The following is a 15,586-nucleotide window of genomic DNA, read 5'->3' on the forward strand; positions in this document are numbered from 1 at the left end:
TTTCCCATAGATCTGACAAGTATACTATTCTGTGTTCACTTAACATGTTTATAGTTTCCCTCTTTATATTCAAGTCGTTCACCCATTCTGAATTTATCTTGGTGTAGGGTGTGAGATGTTGATCTAGACCTAATCTCTCCCATATTGTTTTCCAAATTTCCCAGCAGTTTTTGTCAAATAGTGGATTCATGTCCCAAAAGTTGGGCTCTTTGGGTTTATCATACACTGTCTTGCTGATGTCATTTATCCCCAGTCTATTCCATTGATCCTCCTCTCTATCTCTTAGCCAGTACCATATTGTTTTGATGACTGCTGCTTTATAGTATAGTTTAATATCTGGTACTGCTAGGCCCCCTTCCTTCACATTTTTTTTCATTATTTCCCTTGATATTCTTGATCTTTTGTTATTCCAAATGAAATTTGTTATAGTTTTTTCTAATTCAGTAAAGAAGTTTTTGGGTAGCTTGATAGGTATGGCACTAAATAGGTAAATTAATCTTAGTTTTTTTATATGTGATAAAGTTTCCATTTAATATGGTCAAATAATAATAATAGTCAACATAGTCCTTACTATGCCAAGCTAAGCACTTTAAAATTATAATCTCACTTAATCCTCACAACAACTGGGAAGTAGGAATTTCTATTTCACAGTTTAGTAAACTGAGGCAAATAAAGGTGAAATAGCTTGTCCAAAGGCCACAAAGTAAGTATTTGAGGACACATCTGAACTCAGATTGTCTGATTCTAAACCAAGCACTACTTGTACTTCAAAATGAAAGCTACTCACAGAGTGTCTACTGTAGCTTCTTTCATCAATTCTTTTTTTTGTTCCATAATCTGGATAATTTCACCTGTAGATAAATGGGAGACAGATACTTAAAAAACAATAATTGTGACATGACATGAGAGTCAATAATTGGGGGAAGCTGAGTAGCTCAGTGGATTGAGAGCCAGGCCTAGAGATGGGAGGTCCTAGGTTCAAATCTGGCCTCAGATACTTGCCAGCTGTGTGACCCTGGGCAAGTCACTTAACCCCCATTGCCTAGTCCTTACCACTTTTTTTCTTTTTTTAAATTTTAAACCCTTAACTTCTGTGTATTGACTTATAGGTGGAAGATTGGTAAGGGTAGGCAATGGGGGTCAAGTGACTTGCCCAGGGTCACACAGCTGGGAAGTGTCTGAGGCTGGATTTGAACCTCCGACCTCCTGTCTCTAGGCCTGGCTCTCAATCTACTGAGCTACCCAGCTGCCCCCCCTTACCACTTTTCTGCCTTGGTGCCAATACATAGTATTGGCTCCAAGACAGAAGGTAAAGGTTTAAAAAAAAAAAGTCAATCACCATTTGAAGGCTGAAGCTTGAGATTTCCCTAGACCATGTCCACTCATTCATAGTTCATTTCCTCTCACAAGCAATGAATAAATCAAACATTTATTAATAAGCTCTATGATAGGCTACAAAGATACACAGACAAAGACTTTGCCCTCAAAGAATTTATTTTACTGGAAGATTCATTCACACAATATTCTAACTAGAGGTAACTCTGAATACTTTCTCTATAATGAAAGAAATACAGGGTGTGAAGCATGTCACATCACAGCTCTAAGTGCAAGACAATTATTTAATCAGGTTTTAGTCTTATTTCATAAGCCTCAGAGATATAAGAGATACAAAATAAATCATGTCACCGTAGCCTAGTAGTTTTCTTAAGTCCAGATCTAGTTTTTCTCCTAAGCTATAGTCCTGAATCATCAAATTGCCTATTGGACACTTCAAAATAGCCAGTAAGCATTTCAAACTCAAAAATGAAACAAACTACCTTTCCTCACAATCCCATTCCTCTTCTGACCAGAGCAGAGGCCCATGAAACTAGTATAAGAACAATAAGGATTCTTCTTTGTTGGCACTCTTTCCCACAACATTGGTTATGCTCATTTTTGCCAAAAAGGCAACAAAGCTGCTTTGCTTGGCCTGGTGGTAGAACTAGGTTCAAAGCTGTCCCTCTCTTGAAAGCTTCCTGGAGTTTCTTGCTCATGTTGACATGATTTCCTGGTCACTTAAAGCCCATAAGGGGTCAGGACCCTTCAGATTTTGTGGATGTCTTGAGGCCATGTGTGTACCTGTGTACCCTTTTCCCTGATAATCAGATGGGTAGGAGTTATGTCTATCCCTTTTATGCTATGGCTAACTAACCTTCCTTTTGTTAACTGTTGAATTATCTCGGTGAGTTTTGCTTTATCCCAACATTGAACTTGAACTAAAAGGGTGCTGGACTGAGTAACCCTGCATGCCACTGGAAAATGAAAGTGACTCTATGCCTGCCATATAAATTTAAAGATGTAACAAGTTTTGGCTACACAGCCAAAGTGGTAGGAGAATAAAGATTGTCTTTAATACAAGAAGCAGGTCTTCCCCTTAGGTGATATGGGCATATATCAAAGTGCCATTACATGAGCTTTAAGAGGTCTAAGAGGGTGTGTTGGCATCCCAGAATTTCAGTGTTGTGGACAATCCAGTGTGTAAATAGAATTAGCTCTAGCCCATTCATAGTAAAACTCTACTTACCCCAGGCATAGAGATGATATCATCCTCACCTCCCTTAGTGGGGAGGGGAGATGAGCTACCCACAGGTGACAATAAGTAACAAATGGAGAACAAGGGACTGCCCTTTGGGCAGTCCAAATCAGTGTAGAGGCTGCCATTTGTCCATTTGAATTAGGGGTGGACCCACAGGAAGTGACGAAAGACACTATCTGTTAAAGTATGATGGTAACTTCCTGTGGAGGGAGTTCCCACTTTGAACTTGGTGCTGCAGGTAGTCGGGTGAGACCTCAGGCTGCTTGCACTCTGAATTGTCACTGGGTAAGTTAGGCTGACTTCCTTGGGCCTACCTAGGCCGCTTCCAAACTCTGCCTTTAAGTAGGCTCTAGCCTATCTGATTGCTAGGCCTTGTGGCTTGTAGCCTAATTTACTTAGCCTTCTAACCTTCTCTCTCAGTCCAGGCCTTCTCTCTCCGTCCTAGCCCCTCCCTTTCTCTTCATTTCCTTACCTCTATCTTCCTAATTGTAAATAAACTACCTTAACCCAATGCTGACTTGGGTCTGATTTAATTACGGAATCAACCCGAATCGTTGATTCCTGGCGGCCACACTTTAAATATATATCTATAAATACCTAAAATCTCCCTCTTACACCAGTACTCCCCAAGCAGCAAGGAGATCCAGGTTAGCAGAAGCTAGGATAAGAATTCATCAAAACAGTCTGGTACTGGCTAAGAAATAGATGGGTGCATCAATGGAATAGATTAAATAACCTCAGCAAGCTAGTATTTGATAAACCCAAAGATACCAGCTTTTGGGACAAGAACTGCTGGGAAAATTAGATTTAGATCAACATCTTACACCAAGACAAATTCAAAATAGATAAATGACTTAAACTTTAAGAGTGAAATCATAATTAAATTAGGAATGTGGGAGTTAAGCTAAATTGAACCTATTTCTCACCCTCTACCCCCAGACCAAGTTGATACAAGGGAGAATATAACCCCTACATATTTGGGGGAAATGTTTGTTCTTTTTATATCTTTGAATTAATTATCTCTTTGTAAAAGATTAACCCCTCAGGGTAAACTTAACTCTGGGAGAATGAAGCCAGAGTGCAATTTGTAACTACACCATATAAATTTTTTTTTTTCCTGTTCTGAGAAGTTATATCAGAGGATTTATAATTCTCTCTCTCAAACCTACTTCCCCCATCACTGCCCTGGTAAAGTACCTTTGTAAGATCTATTCCCTTTTCTCTAGAGATGCTTATCCTTAAATTTCCTTTGTATTTTCATTATGAACATCTCCTACTAAGGAAGGGCTTATGGCTATCATTATTTTAAAGATAAATAAATATTTCAAAACAAAGAGGTAATAATAAAAATTTAGGCTTCCTCAGGGGAACCCAAGGGGAGAAAGCCAATATCAAGATTACTGCTGAAGGAGTTATAGAATAGTTATTTCAGCAACACTGCTTTTGCGCCAGAGACTTCAGAGGTAATATTAGGGTCAGGAACATAGCTTCCATTCTGACACTACTTGTGTCTCATTTGCCCAAGTAAAATTGCTCAGAGAATCCTGGACCCTTCTTTTATGGCAGCTTCCTCTGCCTAAGCTTTGGTTCTCCAAGCTCTTGGTGGCTTCTCAGAGGCTTTCTTACTTCTAGCTACATATGTCATTAGTAATGGGGGATTCCTTTCAGGAGTTCCTCTTAGACTTATTAAACTGAACTTTAAAGATCACTTGACAAGTCCAAAGATCCAAAATTTTGGGACAAGAAATCATTGTTTGACAAAAACTGCTGGGAAAGCGGGAAATTAGTTTGGCAGAAACTAGGCATAGACCAACATCACACACCCATATACTAAGGTAAAGTTAAAACAGGCACATGATTTAGACATAAAGGGTGGTATCATAAGCAAATTAGGGGAGCATAGCATATTGTACTTGTCAGTTTTATGGATAGGGAAGAATTTATGACCAAACAAGAGACAGAAAACATTACAAGATATAAAATGGTTAATTTTGATTACATCAAATTAAAAGGGTTTTACACAAACAAAACCAATGCATCCAAGATTATAAGGAAAGTTGAAAATATTTTTTACACCAAGTCTACAAGAGCCTCATCTCTCAACAATAGAGAAGTAAAATTTATAATAATAGGAGTCATTCCCCAACTGATAGAGGATATAAACAGGCAGTATTCAGAAGAAGTTATCTACAAGTAATATAAAAAATTTCTCTAAATCAATGCTGATTAGAGAAATTTAAATAAAAACAACTTTGAGATACCAACTCACACTTACCAGACTGGCTACTATGACAGAATAGGAAAATGACAAACGGAGAGGATAGGGCCACTAAAAGTACTATTGGTGGAGTTGCGACCTGGTCAAACCATTCTAGACAACAATTTGGAACTGTGCCTAAAGGCCTTTAAAAACTGTGAAGCTGCTAGGCCTATATTCCAAAGAGATCACAGTAAAAATAAAAGGACCTATTTGTATAAAAACATTTATAGCAGCTCTTTTTATAGTAGCAACGAATTAGAAACTTAGGTGATGCCCATCAGTTGGAGAATGGTCAAACAAGTTAAAGAGTATATGTGTAAAGTAGAATATTATTGTGTATATATACATTTAATATATACTAGCATGTATATATATGCACATATATATAATTAATATAATACTATTGTGCTATGAAAAGATGAAAAGAATGGCTTCAGAAAAACCTGAGAAGAATTGTATGAACATCATGATATAAGTTAAGTGAGAAGAACCAGGGGTACAATGTACACAGGAAAAGGAATATTGTAAAGATAATCATCTCTGAAAGATTTAATAACTATAATCAATACAATGATCCACCACAACCCCAATGGACACAGGAATTCTTTCTGGAGAGAAAATTGATGGGCTTAAGACTGTAGATTAAACCATATTTTCCCCTTTGCTTTCTTGTCTTTTTTTGCCCAAAAGAAAGCTAATGTAGAAATGTTTACATAATTTCATATGTACAGTGGATGGCATGTTTCTTTTTATTTCAATGGGTGGGAGAGGAGCCAAAGGGAGGGAAAGAATCTGGAACTGGAAATAAAAATGAAATTTAAAAAATAATTAAGAACTGACCAATGCTATGAAAAACTATGATTCCAGAGGACCAACTATGAAGTATGTAGATCTACTCTCTAACAGAGGTTGATCAATATGAAATGCAAGGTGAGATAAATATTTTTGGACATACCAATGGAAGAATTTATTTTGCTTCATTATGCATATTTCTTAAAAAGATTATGTTTTGCGTTTTGAAAGAGAGGCATGATGAAGGAGATAGGAAATAAATGTTTGTCATTTGAAAAAAATTAAATAAGAAGAATCAACATAGTTTCACCCAAAAATTGCCTTCAAAATGTTTTCAGAATGATTCTTCCTCCCAACTGGTATCTGAGACCAGGAGAATACTGCATTATTTCTGCTTAACTTTTCATTTGCTACCAAGGGGGAGATGATAATGATATTAAACAAAAAACCCTTCTACAACTACAACAAGTAACACATAAACTTTTTTATCTGATCATCTCAGCCTAAATATTTTCCTGCTATTATATCAGTCTCCATTTTCCACTTCCTTAGTACATTAAGGCTGAACAATAGTGGTCTTTAAAGTGGAAGTTATGGCTCCCTGGGGGATACTGGCCTAACTACAAGGTTGTAATCAACTAAGAAAAGTAGAATGATGAGCCACTGGGTCACAGAGCTGGTCTCCATGACCCTTACCTCTTATCTCCCAATGTTTTCCTACTTGGTGCTATTTCCCCTTTATCCTTGCTTCTTTCTACATTTTGCTTTGATATCATAGATCTTTTGTTTCTCAAATGAATTTTGTTATTTTGTCAAGCTCTGCAAAGTATCCTCTTGGTAATTTGATTAGTATGACATTAAAAGTACAAATTTTGGTAACTGTCATTTTTATGATATTGGCATGGCCTAGTCCCGAACACTGAATATTCTTCTGGCTATTTAGGTTGTTCTTTAATTCTTTTAAGGAATGCTTTGTAATTGAATTTATTTATTTATTTTTAAAGCCCTTACCTTCTGTCTTAGAATCAATACTATATGCATCAGTTCAAAGGCAGAAGAGCACTAAGGGCTAGGCAATGGGAGTTAAGTAATTTGCCCAGGGTCATACAACTAGGAATTGTCTGAGGTCAGATTTGAATGTAGGAGCTCCCATCTCCAAGCCTGGCTTTCAGTCCATTGCCCCACCTTTATGACATCTTGTATCTGTTCCCTTCTCTATATTTTCCCTAGTTCAGATTTTCATAACCTCTCTCCTAGATTACTACAAAGGTTTCCTTACTTCTAGTCTCTTCCTTTTCCAATCCATTCTCCACACAACTGTAAAAATGGTTTCCCTAAAATGCTGATCAGATCACATCACCTTCCTATTCAATAAATTCCTATGGCTCTTTATTGACTCAAATATACTTCAGTGTTAATTCAACCTTTAAAAATGTCCATTTTTCAAATGTATATAATTATTTTAGTAGTACGTTTATAATTTATATTTAGCAAGCTAACAATGTTACACATATTTAAGAAAACATGCTCAAAATGTTTTATTAATGGCAGAGCATAAGCAAAAAAATTTGGGGACCTCTGGTGTAAAAGAACTGTCATACATAAAGTAGACAAGGACATATTTTATGATAATATTGCTCATTCTCCTGTTTACTGCATTAGCTCATCTTTTTCTCTCTCCCTAGATGAATGTCTATGTGGAATTTCATTACTTCCAAATAAACAAAAAAGTACAGGCTCTGAAGTCTGAAAATTGGCTAATTGGTTCAGAACTACTAATGTCCAGAATAAATAAAATGTGAAACAATAAGCAGAAAAGGAAGATTAACTTATATAACTTGTGATTCTATTTGCCCTATTTATCTCCTAAAATTGCTTTCACCTAGTTTTCAGGAAATGATTCCCAAAGAGAGGTTGGGAGACCAATTTCTGAAGGATTCCTGGCAACTCCAGTTAATCCACTCCATTCCAAACCCCCTCTCCTCCCTTCATCCAAGGAACATGACTGAAAGTCACTTTGATAGTATTAAGATATGATAGTGTCCCCTTTTCACTTCCTGTCCTTTTTCTGTGGTTCTTGAGATTTAGACTTCTAAGAAAAAAGATAGAGGAGCAGCTAGTTACTGGAGCCCAGGGAGAAGTATAAACACCACACTCATGTAAGGGTTAAAATCGGGGTTTGACAAAAATAAAAAAGCAGCTTTTAACAGTTTTATTAAAATAGAGTTAGAAAAGAATATAGGAAAGGAGGGAAATATAGGAAAGAGGTAGAGAAAGAAAATTTCCTAATGTCTAAACTAGTTATCCTATAACTACCTATAATTACTACATAAAACTGCCTATATCTACCTATAACTGCCTATAACTATTGCTAATAACAAACACCCCACAAAGTTCCAACCCAATCCATCCCAATCAATACCAACCCAATCAGTGTTTAATCCAACCTCAATTAGTTCTGTCACTGAAGACCAACCACCTCCCAAAAAAGTTCAAGAAAGAAAAAACCTAACAGCCCAAATCAAAAGCCCCAAACCCAAAAGCCAAAAGTTAAAGCCAAGAGCTCTTTAAAGGCTAAAGCCAAGATACATGTAAAACCCACTGGACCATATGTCGGCTAAGGGGGGTTAGTGAGTTTTGGGGGAGAGGGAAAGAACATGAAACATGTAATTATGGGAAAATATTCAAAATTAAAATAAAAAGAAACCAAAAACTTACTGCTGTTTCTAGGGGGAAAAAAAAGGCTAAAGCCAAAAAGCCCTATCAGTAAGCTCAAGCTTGCCTTTTATATTCCAGCAACTAAATGCCAACCACCAACCCAACACACTCTCAGCAATTGCCAACACCTAACTGTAAGCAACTGTCCCACCAACCAACTGATGCTGGCCCCTTTTCTACCTCACTTCCTATCCTTAAGGTTCCTACTTTCTGTCACTGTTGGCTGGTTAATCCCTACACATCTCTATGGTAAGAGGACCTCCAAGTCCCCCGTTACATTAAAAAAGGAATAAAGAATTCCTTTTTACACCCAGCATTAGCCAGATGCATCTGTACAATGAGGCAACCAGAAGTCAGTGTAACTCAATGCCTTTAAGCCTGAAGCAGAGAGAGTTGCCATAAGCTACAAAGAGAAAAGATTCATAGCTGCACAGAGCAATATTCACAGTGAATTCTAATGAGAAGGTAAGCTAGAAAACTTTATTTCCCTCACCAAATTCCTTGTTTTTTCTTATTTCTAGCTTGTGATCTTGAGATAGGGAGTAGAGGACCCTCTCATTCCTTTCCCACAATCTAAGGGTGAGTGCAAATAGGATTTCTCTTAACTGTGCCCTCAAGACCTGAAAGGACAACAGGAAGGAGGAGGACTATGAGATAGGTAGAGGTGAATGTCTATATAAGCCAGGTCTATTTGCCTCTTCATTTTATTCTATGCTCAGCAAACTATAGACACACACAGACACACACACACATAAATATATAATACTAGGTCTCTGAATTTAGAAAATATAGTACACACTGAGAAACTAGAGCCCAGAGGAGGTGAAGGCTGATAAGTAGAAGATTTGGTATTTCAGTATTTTGAATAATATCCCATTTTGCCCTCTGAATTAATTTGGGAGCTAGCCAGGAAGAGGTTAATAAAGAGTACTTAGCAACAAGGTTGCAGGGAGACTATGATGGAAAAGCACCGGGCATATTGTAGCCTTTTAGGAAAAGGATATCTTATGCAGACACCAGATAAAGTAATTTAGAAAGTTGGCCTGGCAGTTTAAGAAATGCACCACCTGGTGAGCAACTTAGATATTGCTCCTAGTTAATTAAATTCCCTTACTGAATATTATCTTAGTCACAAGCCATCTTTCTACTAGCATAAGGAAGTGCTAGACCTACACAATCTACACAATTCAATCTAAAATTAAAGGACACTAAGTATATATATATTTTTTAAACCCTTGTACTTCGGTGTATTGTCTCATAGGTGGAAGATTGGTAAAGGTGGACAATGGGGGTCAAGTGACTTGCCCAGGGTCACACAGCTGGGAAGTGGCTGAGGCCGGGTTTGAACCTAGGACCTCCTGTCTCTAGGCCTGACTCTCACTCCACTGAGCTACCCAGCTGCCCCCAGTATATTTTGTTTTTGACGTTTTCTAGAAGTTTCCATTTTGGTATGATTTAAATTAGGGTTTTTTTTTTTTGAGATAGACACACATGCATTCACATGCTAGCTGTTTTCATTTTAAGTGTTTATTAACAAAAGTATAGTCAGGGGCAGTTATGTGGATTGGGAGGTCTTGGGTTCAAATCTGGACTCAGATACTTCCTACCTGTGTGACCCTGGGCAAGACACTTAACCCTAGACCTTACCTTTCTAGGGAACCAATATTTAGACCTTACCGCCTAGGGAACCAATATTTAGTATTAATTCTAAGCAGAAGGTAAGGGTTTAAAAAAAATTTCATAGAGTGAAGGGTATAAAAATACCATCCTTGGTGAAGAGCAACTGGTCTATCCTATAAACTTAATAGACTCAGCACTCTCAAATGAAGGTCTATTTCTTATAAACAATAGAATATCTCCTTTATACTAGCCAAAACACATTTCTTAACAATAATCACAAAAAACTGACAAAAACAGTGTTTTTTAGGTTAGCAACAAATTATGATGAAGTACACAGAAAAATAATTTTACCTGATGTTAACACACAATCAACATCATGAGAATTATATGAAGCAGTGTAAAAATCTTCTCTAAGTGCTTCTAGCTTCTTGTCATAACAAGGGGCCACAATGATGTGGAAAATTTTAGCTGGAGACAAATTCTGCAGAGAAAAAGTAAATCGTCATTTCAGGGCTGGTTTAGAACTAACAGTGGCACTGTAGAAATGACAAATAAGAAAGAAAGAATCATGAGCTAATGCAAAAACAAATACAGCAGTCTATTTACTTCTGTCCTGCCACTCAATTTAAATCACATCTCCTATGACAAACAGAAATTTAGTAAACCTGGCATAATGGGGAAACTAGCCAACGAGGGTCCAGTCCTCAGAAAATGTGCAATATCTCCACCTTCTGCCAAATCAATCCACTGGAGGCCTGGAGTGTCTGCTTCTGGACATGTACAATGGAGAGGCCTTATCCCTGCTAGAGAACAGACATAAGCATTCTATTTTCTATTTGCTCATCAGTGATTATGCAGTGAGTGACAAAGCCTTAAAACTGGCTGCTGAGCTAGAACTGAGTGTGTATAAAAAAACTTTGACAGATGAAAGTTTTCTCTCTTCTGAGGAGGAAGAAATGCTGTAAGGTTTTAATTGGAGAGGCCTGATACTGCCAAGCTGATGACTCTCCCTACTCAGGTGCCATGTGGCTATGAATCCATGACGCCATCTATGTGTGTTTTCCTGATTCTAGGTAAATGAGTATCAGAGATGGAAATTAATATGCCCTTGAGAGCTTTGAAAGGTTAGAAGAGCCAGTGAAAGTCAAGAAAATGAAGTAAATTGAAGGTTCCACCAGTAATCAGTTCTGAGAAGCAATTTGTTTGACCCAGATTAGCATCTTTTTAACTAAACTAAAATTCTTTTTAGTTTCTCTAGCCTTTTCTTGAACTTATATAGCAAGGAAACAATAAAATTCAGCACCTGATCAATATCTTGTGCCATAATTTAATTCAGTTCTCTAAAGCACTATAAGGGCTTACAAAACCACCCAATAACCATCTTGCTAGATAGGGACTGCAAGTATTTTCATTCTCATTTTATACATAAAGTTGGAGGGAGGGGAAGGAGGGACAGACAGACAGATACACACACACACACACACACACACACACACACATATGAAAGGGGTGGGGGGTAGAGGGATTGAAGGGCTCTGAAGATAAAAGAGCTCAAACATAGGTTTTGTCATTCCCAGCCCTGGATTTTTCTACTGTGCTCAGTTACCACCCAATTAGATTATAAATTCCCCTAAAGTACAGAAGGGCTGGGACTTTGTTTTTTGGTTTCCCTTGCAGCTACTTAAAAGAGAGTGGTAAAAAACCTGGGGAGATTATTTAAAATGGTGCTGAGAAATGGTTATCTTTATATTCCACTGGTACTCAAGAGACTACTATTAAACTACCCAAGCAGCAAAGATTTACTGAACCCCTATGTGTGTGCTAGGGCTTTCAGGGTGATACAGCTGAGATATTACCTTCCTTCTGAAATTTCCTTCAATTTATCCTATATGTTTCTTATCTGTACACATCTTTGCTCACATGCTATCTCTCAGATTAGGATCTCTTTGAAGGTAAGAGCTGTTATGCATTTCTTTGTATTACCAGTACTTAGCAGTGCCTGGCACACAGTAGGCACTCAATAAATGCTTGTTGAGTTGACACATATAAGAAGCACATGGTGTGATACCTAGCACACAGTAGGTATATAATAAATATTTATTGATTTGATTTATTGAAGCAGACGGGTATCATAGGGGATAGTGTGGACTTGGAAGTTAAGAAGACTTGTGTTCAAAGCCTGCCTCAGACACTTAACAGATGTGTGACCCCGGGCAAGTCACTTAACCTTACTAAGTCTCAGTTTCTTCATCTATAAAATTGAGATAACAATAGCACCTACCTCACAATAAGGATCAAATGAGATAAGATATAAAGAGCTTTGCAAGCCTTAAAATTGTCTATAAATGCTAGCTATTATGATTATTGTATAACACACACATATATGGCATAGTAATGGAAAAAGTGACACTGGATCAGCCAGCTATTACTGAAATAGTAGCTTGGTGTTAATGCCTTCTCTCTCTAAGAGAAGAGAATGAGAAAAAAGAATGGGAGTGAAAGAAGAAAACAAAAATATGTATGATTCCTAGTGGCAGAGTCCATAAATAGTTAGCTGCCCTTGGTATTGCTGCAAACTCTTCCTCTAAAGCAGGGGTCAGCAACCTTTTTGGCTGTGAGAGCCATAAACGCCACATTTTTTAAAATGTAATTTCATGAGAGCTGTACAGTGCTCACAGTACGAGCTCCTGTAACAGTGCCTGAAAAAAAAAATTGGCTTTATGGCTCCTGCAGAAAGAGCCATATTTGGCCCTCAAAAGAGCCATACATTGCTGACCCCTGCTCTATAGACTTAGAGGGAGGCTATAGGAATCACTGTGAGAGACTGAGCATCCAAAACATAAAGCTGGCTTTAGAATGTGAGCATTACAAACAGAAAAAAGTCCAAAACTATCAGGTAAATAAGAGACAGAAAAAAAAATGAAATTACCTGCTGTCTGGCAAAGTAGTCCTTCACCAGTGATCCCATGATCTGTTGGGGGGATTTTGCAGTACATATATGTGGTGTAATTGGGTTACCCAGCACTCTTTCTGCATACCGGATCCAACCTAAAATAACCATGAGGCTTATTTAGTGATGTCATTAAGTTATTGCTAGAGGAATCTTTAAATGCTTCTTCTCCATTCCTAACCTTAAAAATTCCTTATTCACATAAAATGAGGCTGTTTTCCCTTTGATGTAACACGGTTCTATTAAATGCTATTAAATGTTATAAACTTTTAAAAAATCCTCCTTTTAGTTCAAAAGGAGCTAAAATCAGACTCCTTTATCTATATATTTTTTCATTAATGACAGTGAGCTCATATTTTATCAACTTTAAATTTACATAGTAAGAACAAACTATGTGTATGTCCATACTCTGGATACAGGAGGGGCATTAAGAGATAAAAGGACATCTCATCAGATACTCTTCTTCAAAAGAGCTACCTGATAATCATCTAAATTATGTCAATCATCGAGGGACTTTGTGGAAGAACAACTAAAATTGGAATAATTGAGAAGAGATTTGCTGAGCCACCAGGAATGGATGAAATTGAAGGGTAGCAGAAAGGAAGGAATAAATACAAAGCATAACATCCATCTTTCACACAAAGCTTCAGGGCTCTATTTCTGGACTCCACACTCATGTAAGGAGTGACATAAGAAAATTGCTAAGCATTTTATTAGCCATTCAATCAATCGACAAACAAAAAGCACCCATGCGCTAGGCAATGGGCTAAGTGCTGGGGATACAAAAAGAGACAAAAGTCAGTCCTTCTCCTCAAGCAGCTCACAATCTAATTTACATGTCTAAAGACAACATGTAAACAAATATATACAAACAAGCTATATAAAGGATAAATTGGAAATTAACAGAGGAAAGATATTAGAATTAAGAGCTAGGAAAGGTTTTCTGACAAAGATGGAATTTTAGATGGGACTTAAAGGAAGACAGGGAAGGTAGGAGTTGGAAAATGAGGAAGGAAACTGTTCCAGGCATGGAGACTAGCTAGAGAAAATGTCTGGAGTCAAGAGATAAAACTGTCTTGTTTGTGGAACAGTCAGGAGACCAATGTCACTGGATTCTTGAAGAGTATGTTGCAGAGAATAAAGTGTAAAAAGACTAGAAAGGTGGAAGTAGTAGAGGTGGGAAGTGCCTTAAGATATGAGGGGATATGAATGTCAAAAAGGATGTTACATTTGATCCTGAAAGTGCTAGGGAACCCTTGGAGTTTACTGAGTAGGGGTAGGGTGATAGGATAGGATCTGTGCTTTAAGAAAATCACTTTGATGGCTGAATGGAAGATGAATTGGAGTAGGGAGGGACTTGAGACAAGTAAATGCCACAGGATAGTGCAGGATATAGCACAGGCAAGAGGAGATGAGGACCTGCACTAGAATGGTCAAAATGCCAGAGGAGAGAAGGGGGAATATTAGACATATGCTGTGAAATCAACAGGCCTTGGTGACAGACTGGATATGAGGGGTGAGAGGACTCCTAGGTTGCAAGACTGAGGAACTGAAAAGATAGTGCTGCTCTCCTCAATAATAGGGAAGGCAAGAGGGGATTAAGTTTTAGGGAGAGAGATAATGAGTTCTATTTTGGACATATTTAACTTAATATGTCTAATGAAGGTCAAGTTTGACAGAGGTTAGTAAAATGTTTCAGGCAGGATAGGTGGATTTGAGACTCATCAGCATAGATTCATAGAAGTTGATGAAATAACCAAGTGAAGTAGAATAGAAGGACAAAACTCTGAAGGACAGCTAGCAAAGGAGAAAGAGATGGAACCATGAAATAGGTAGGAGAATGAGGTGGTTTTTAGGTATCCTGAAAACAAGAGAGAAGAGAGTGTCCAAAAGGAAAGGGCAATCAACAGTGTCAAAGGTCACAAAGAAATCTAAGTGAATGACAACTGAGAAAAAGCCATTAGATTTGGCAACTAAGAAATCATTGTTAACTTTGGAGAAAGCAGTTTCAGTGGAATGATAGTCAGAAGTTGGTTAAGAAGAGAGTAAAAAAGAAAAGGAAGAAACCTTTTAAGTTTAGCTACAAAGGACAAAAAAGATATAGGAAAATAATTAGCAGGAATAGAATGATAAAATGAAGGGTGTTTTTTTTCAGGATGAGGGAGAAAAGGGCATGTTTGTAGGCAGAAGGGAAAGAATCTGTAGATAGGGAGAGACTGAAAATTAGTGATAAAAAGTGGGGATGACTGAGAGTGGCAAAGGAATTGGGAGAGAATGGGATCCCATGGACAGGCAGAGAGATACGTCTTGGTAAGTATAAGGCCACCTCTTCATGTGAAACGGGAAGGAGGAGATGGTGGCAGAAGGCATCTGAGCAACAGGAGATAAGGAGGGGAAACACACATAGTGAATGGCCTCAATTTTTTTCTGTAAAATATGGAACAAGGTTCTCAGCTTGTTGAGAAGGTGAGAAGGTGAGGGAGGGAGAGCCATGGAGTTTGAGGAGGAATGAAAAGGTTTGGAAGAACTCTTGTGAAGGGTGGGACAGTGAACTGATAAGGTAGTAGAGAAAGCTTGCCTAGAAGCAATCAGGGCTCAGTTGAAGCACATGTAGAATCCTAGCAGTGTTTCATTCTAGAGATAGGGGGATCATAAGAACACATTGTGGCAG

General features: G+C 37.8%; 1 protein-coding gene across 1 annotated transcript in view; it reads right to left on the minus strand.

Moving 5' to 3' along the window:
- NARF (nuclear prelamin A recognition factor) overlaps window positions 1-15,586 on the minus strand; it is a 68,317-nt gene that overhangs the window by 9,980 nt on the left and 42,751 nt on the right. Inside the window, exons 7-9 of the mRNA XM_044673169.1 lie at window positions 12,895-13,013; window positions 10,317-10,446; window positions 788-851 (exon numbers count right to left, since the gene is read on the minus strand). Coding sequence (XP_044529104.1) covers window positions 788-851; window positions 10,317-10,446; window positions 12,895-13,013 — 313 coding nt within the window. The remainder of the gene's footprint in view (window positions 1-787; window positions 852-10,316; window positions 10,447-12,894; window positions 13,014-15,586) is intronic.

This window comes from Gracilinanus agilis, chromosome 4 (genome assembly GCF_016433145.1).
Source record: "Gracilinanus agilis isolate LMUSP501 chromosome 4, AgileGrace, whole genome shotgun sequence".
NCBI lineage: Eukaryota > Metazoa > Chordata > Mammalia > Didelphimorphia > Didelphidae > Gracilinanus > Gracilinanus agilis.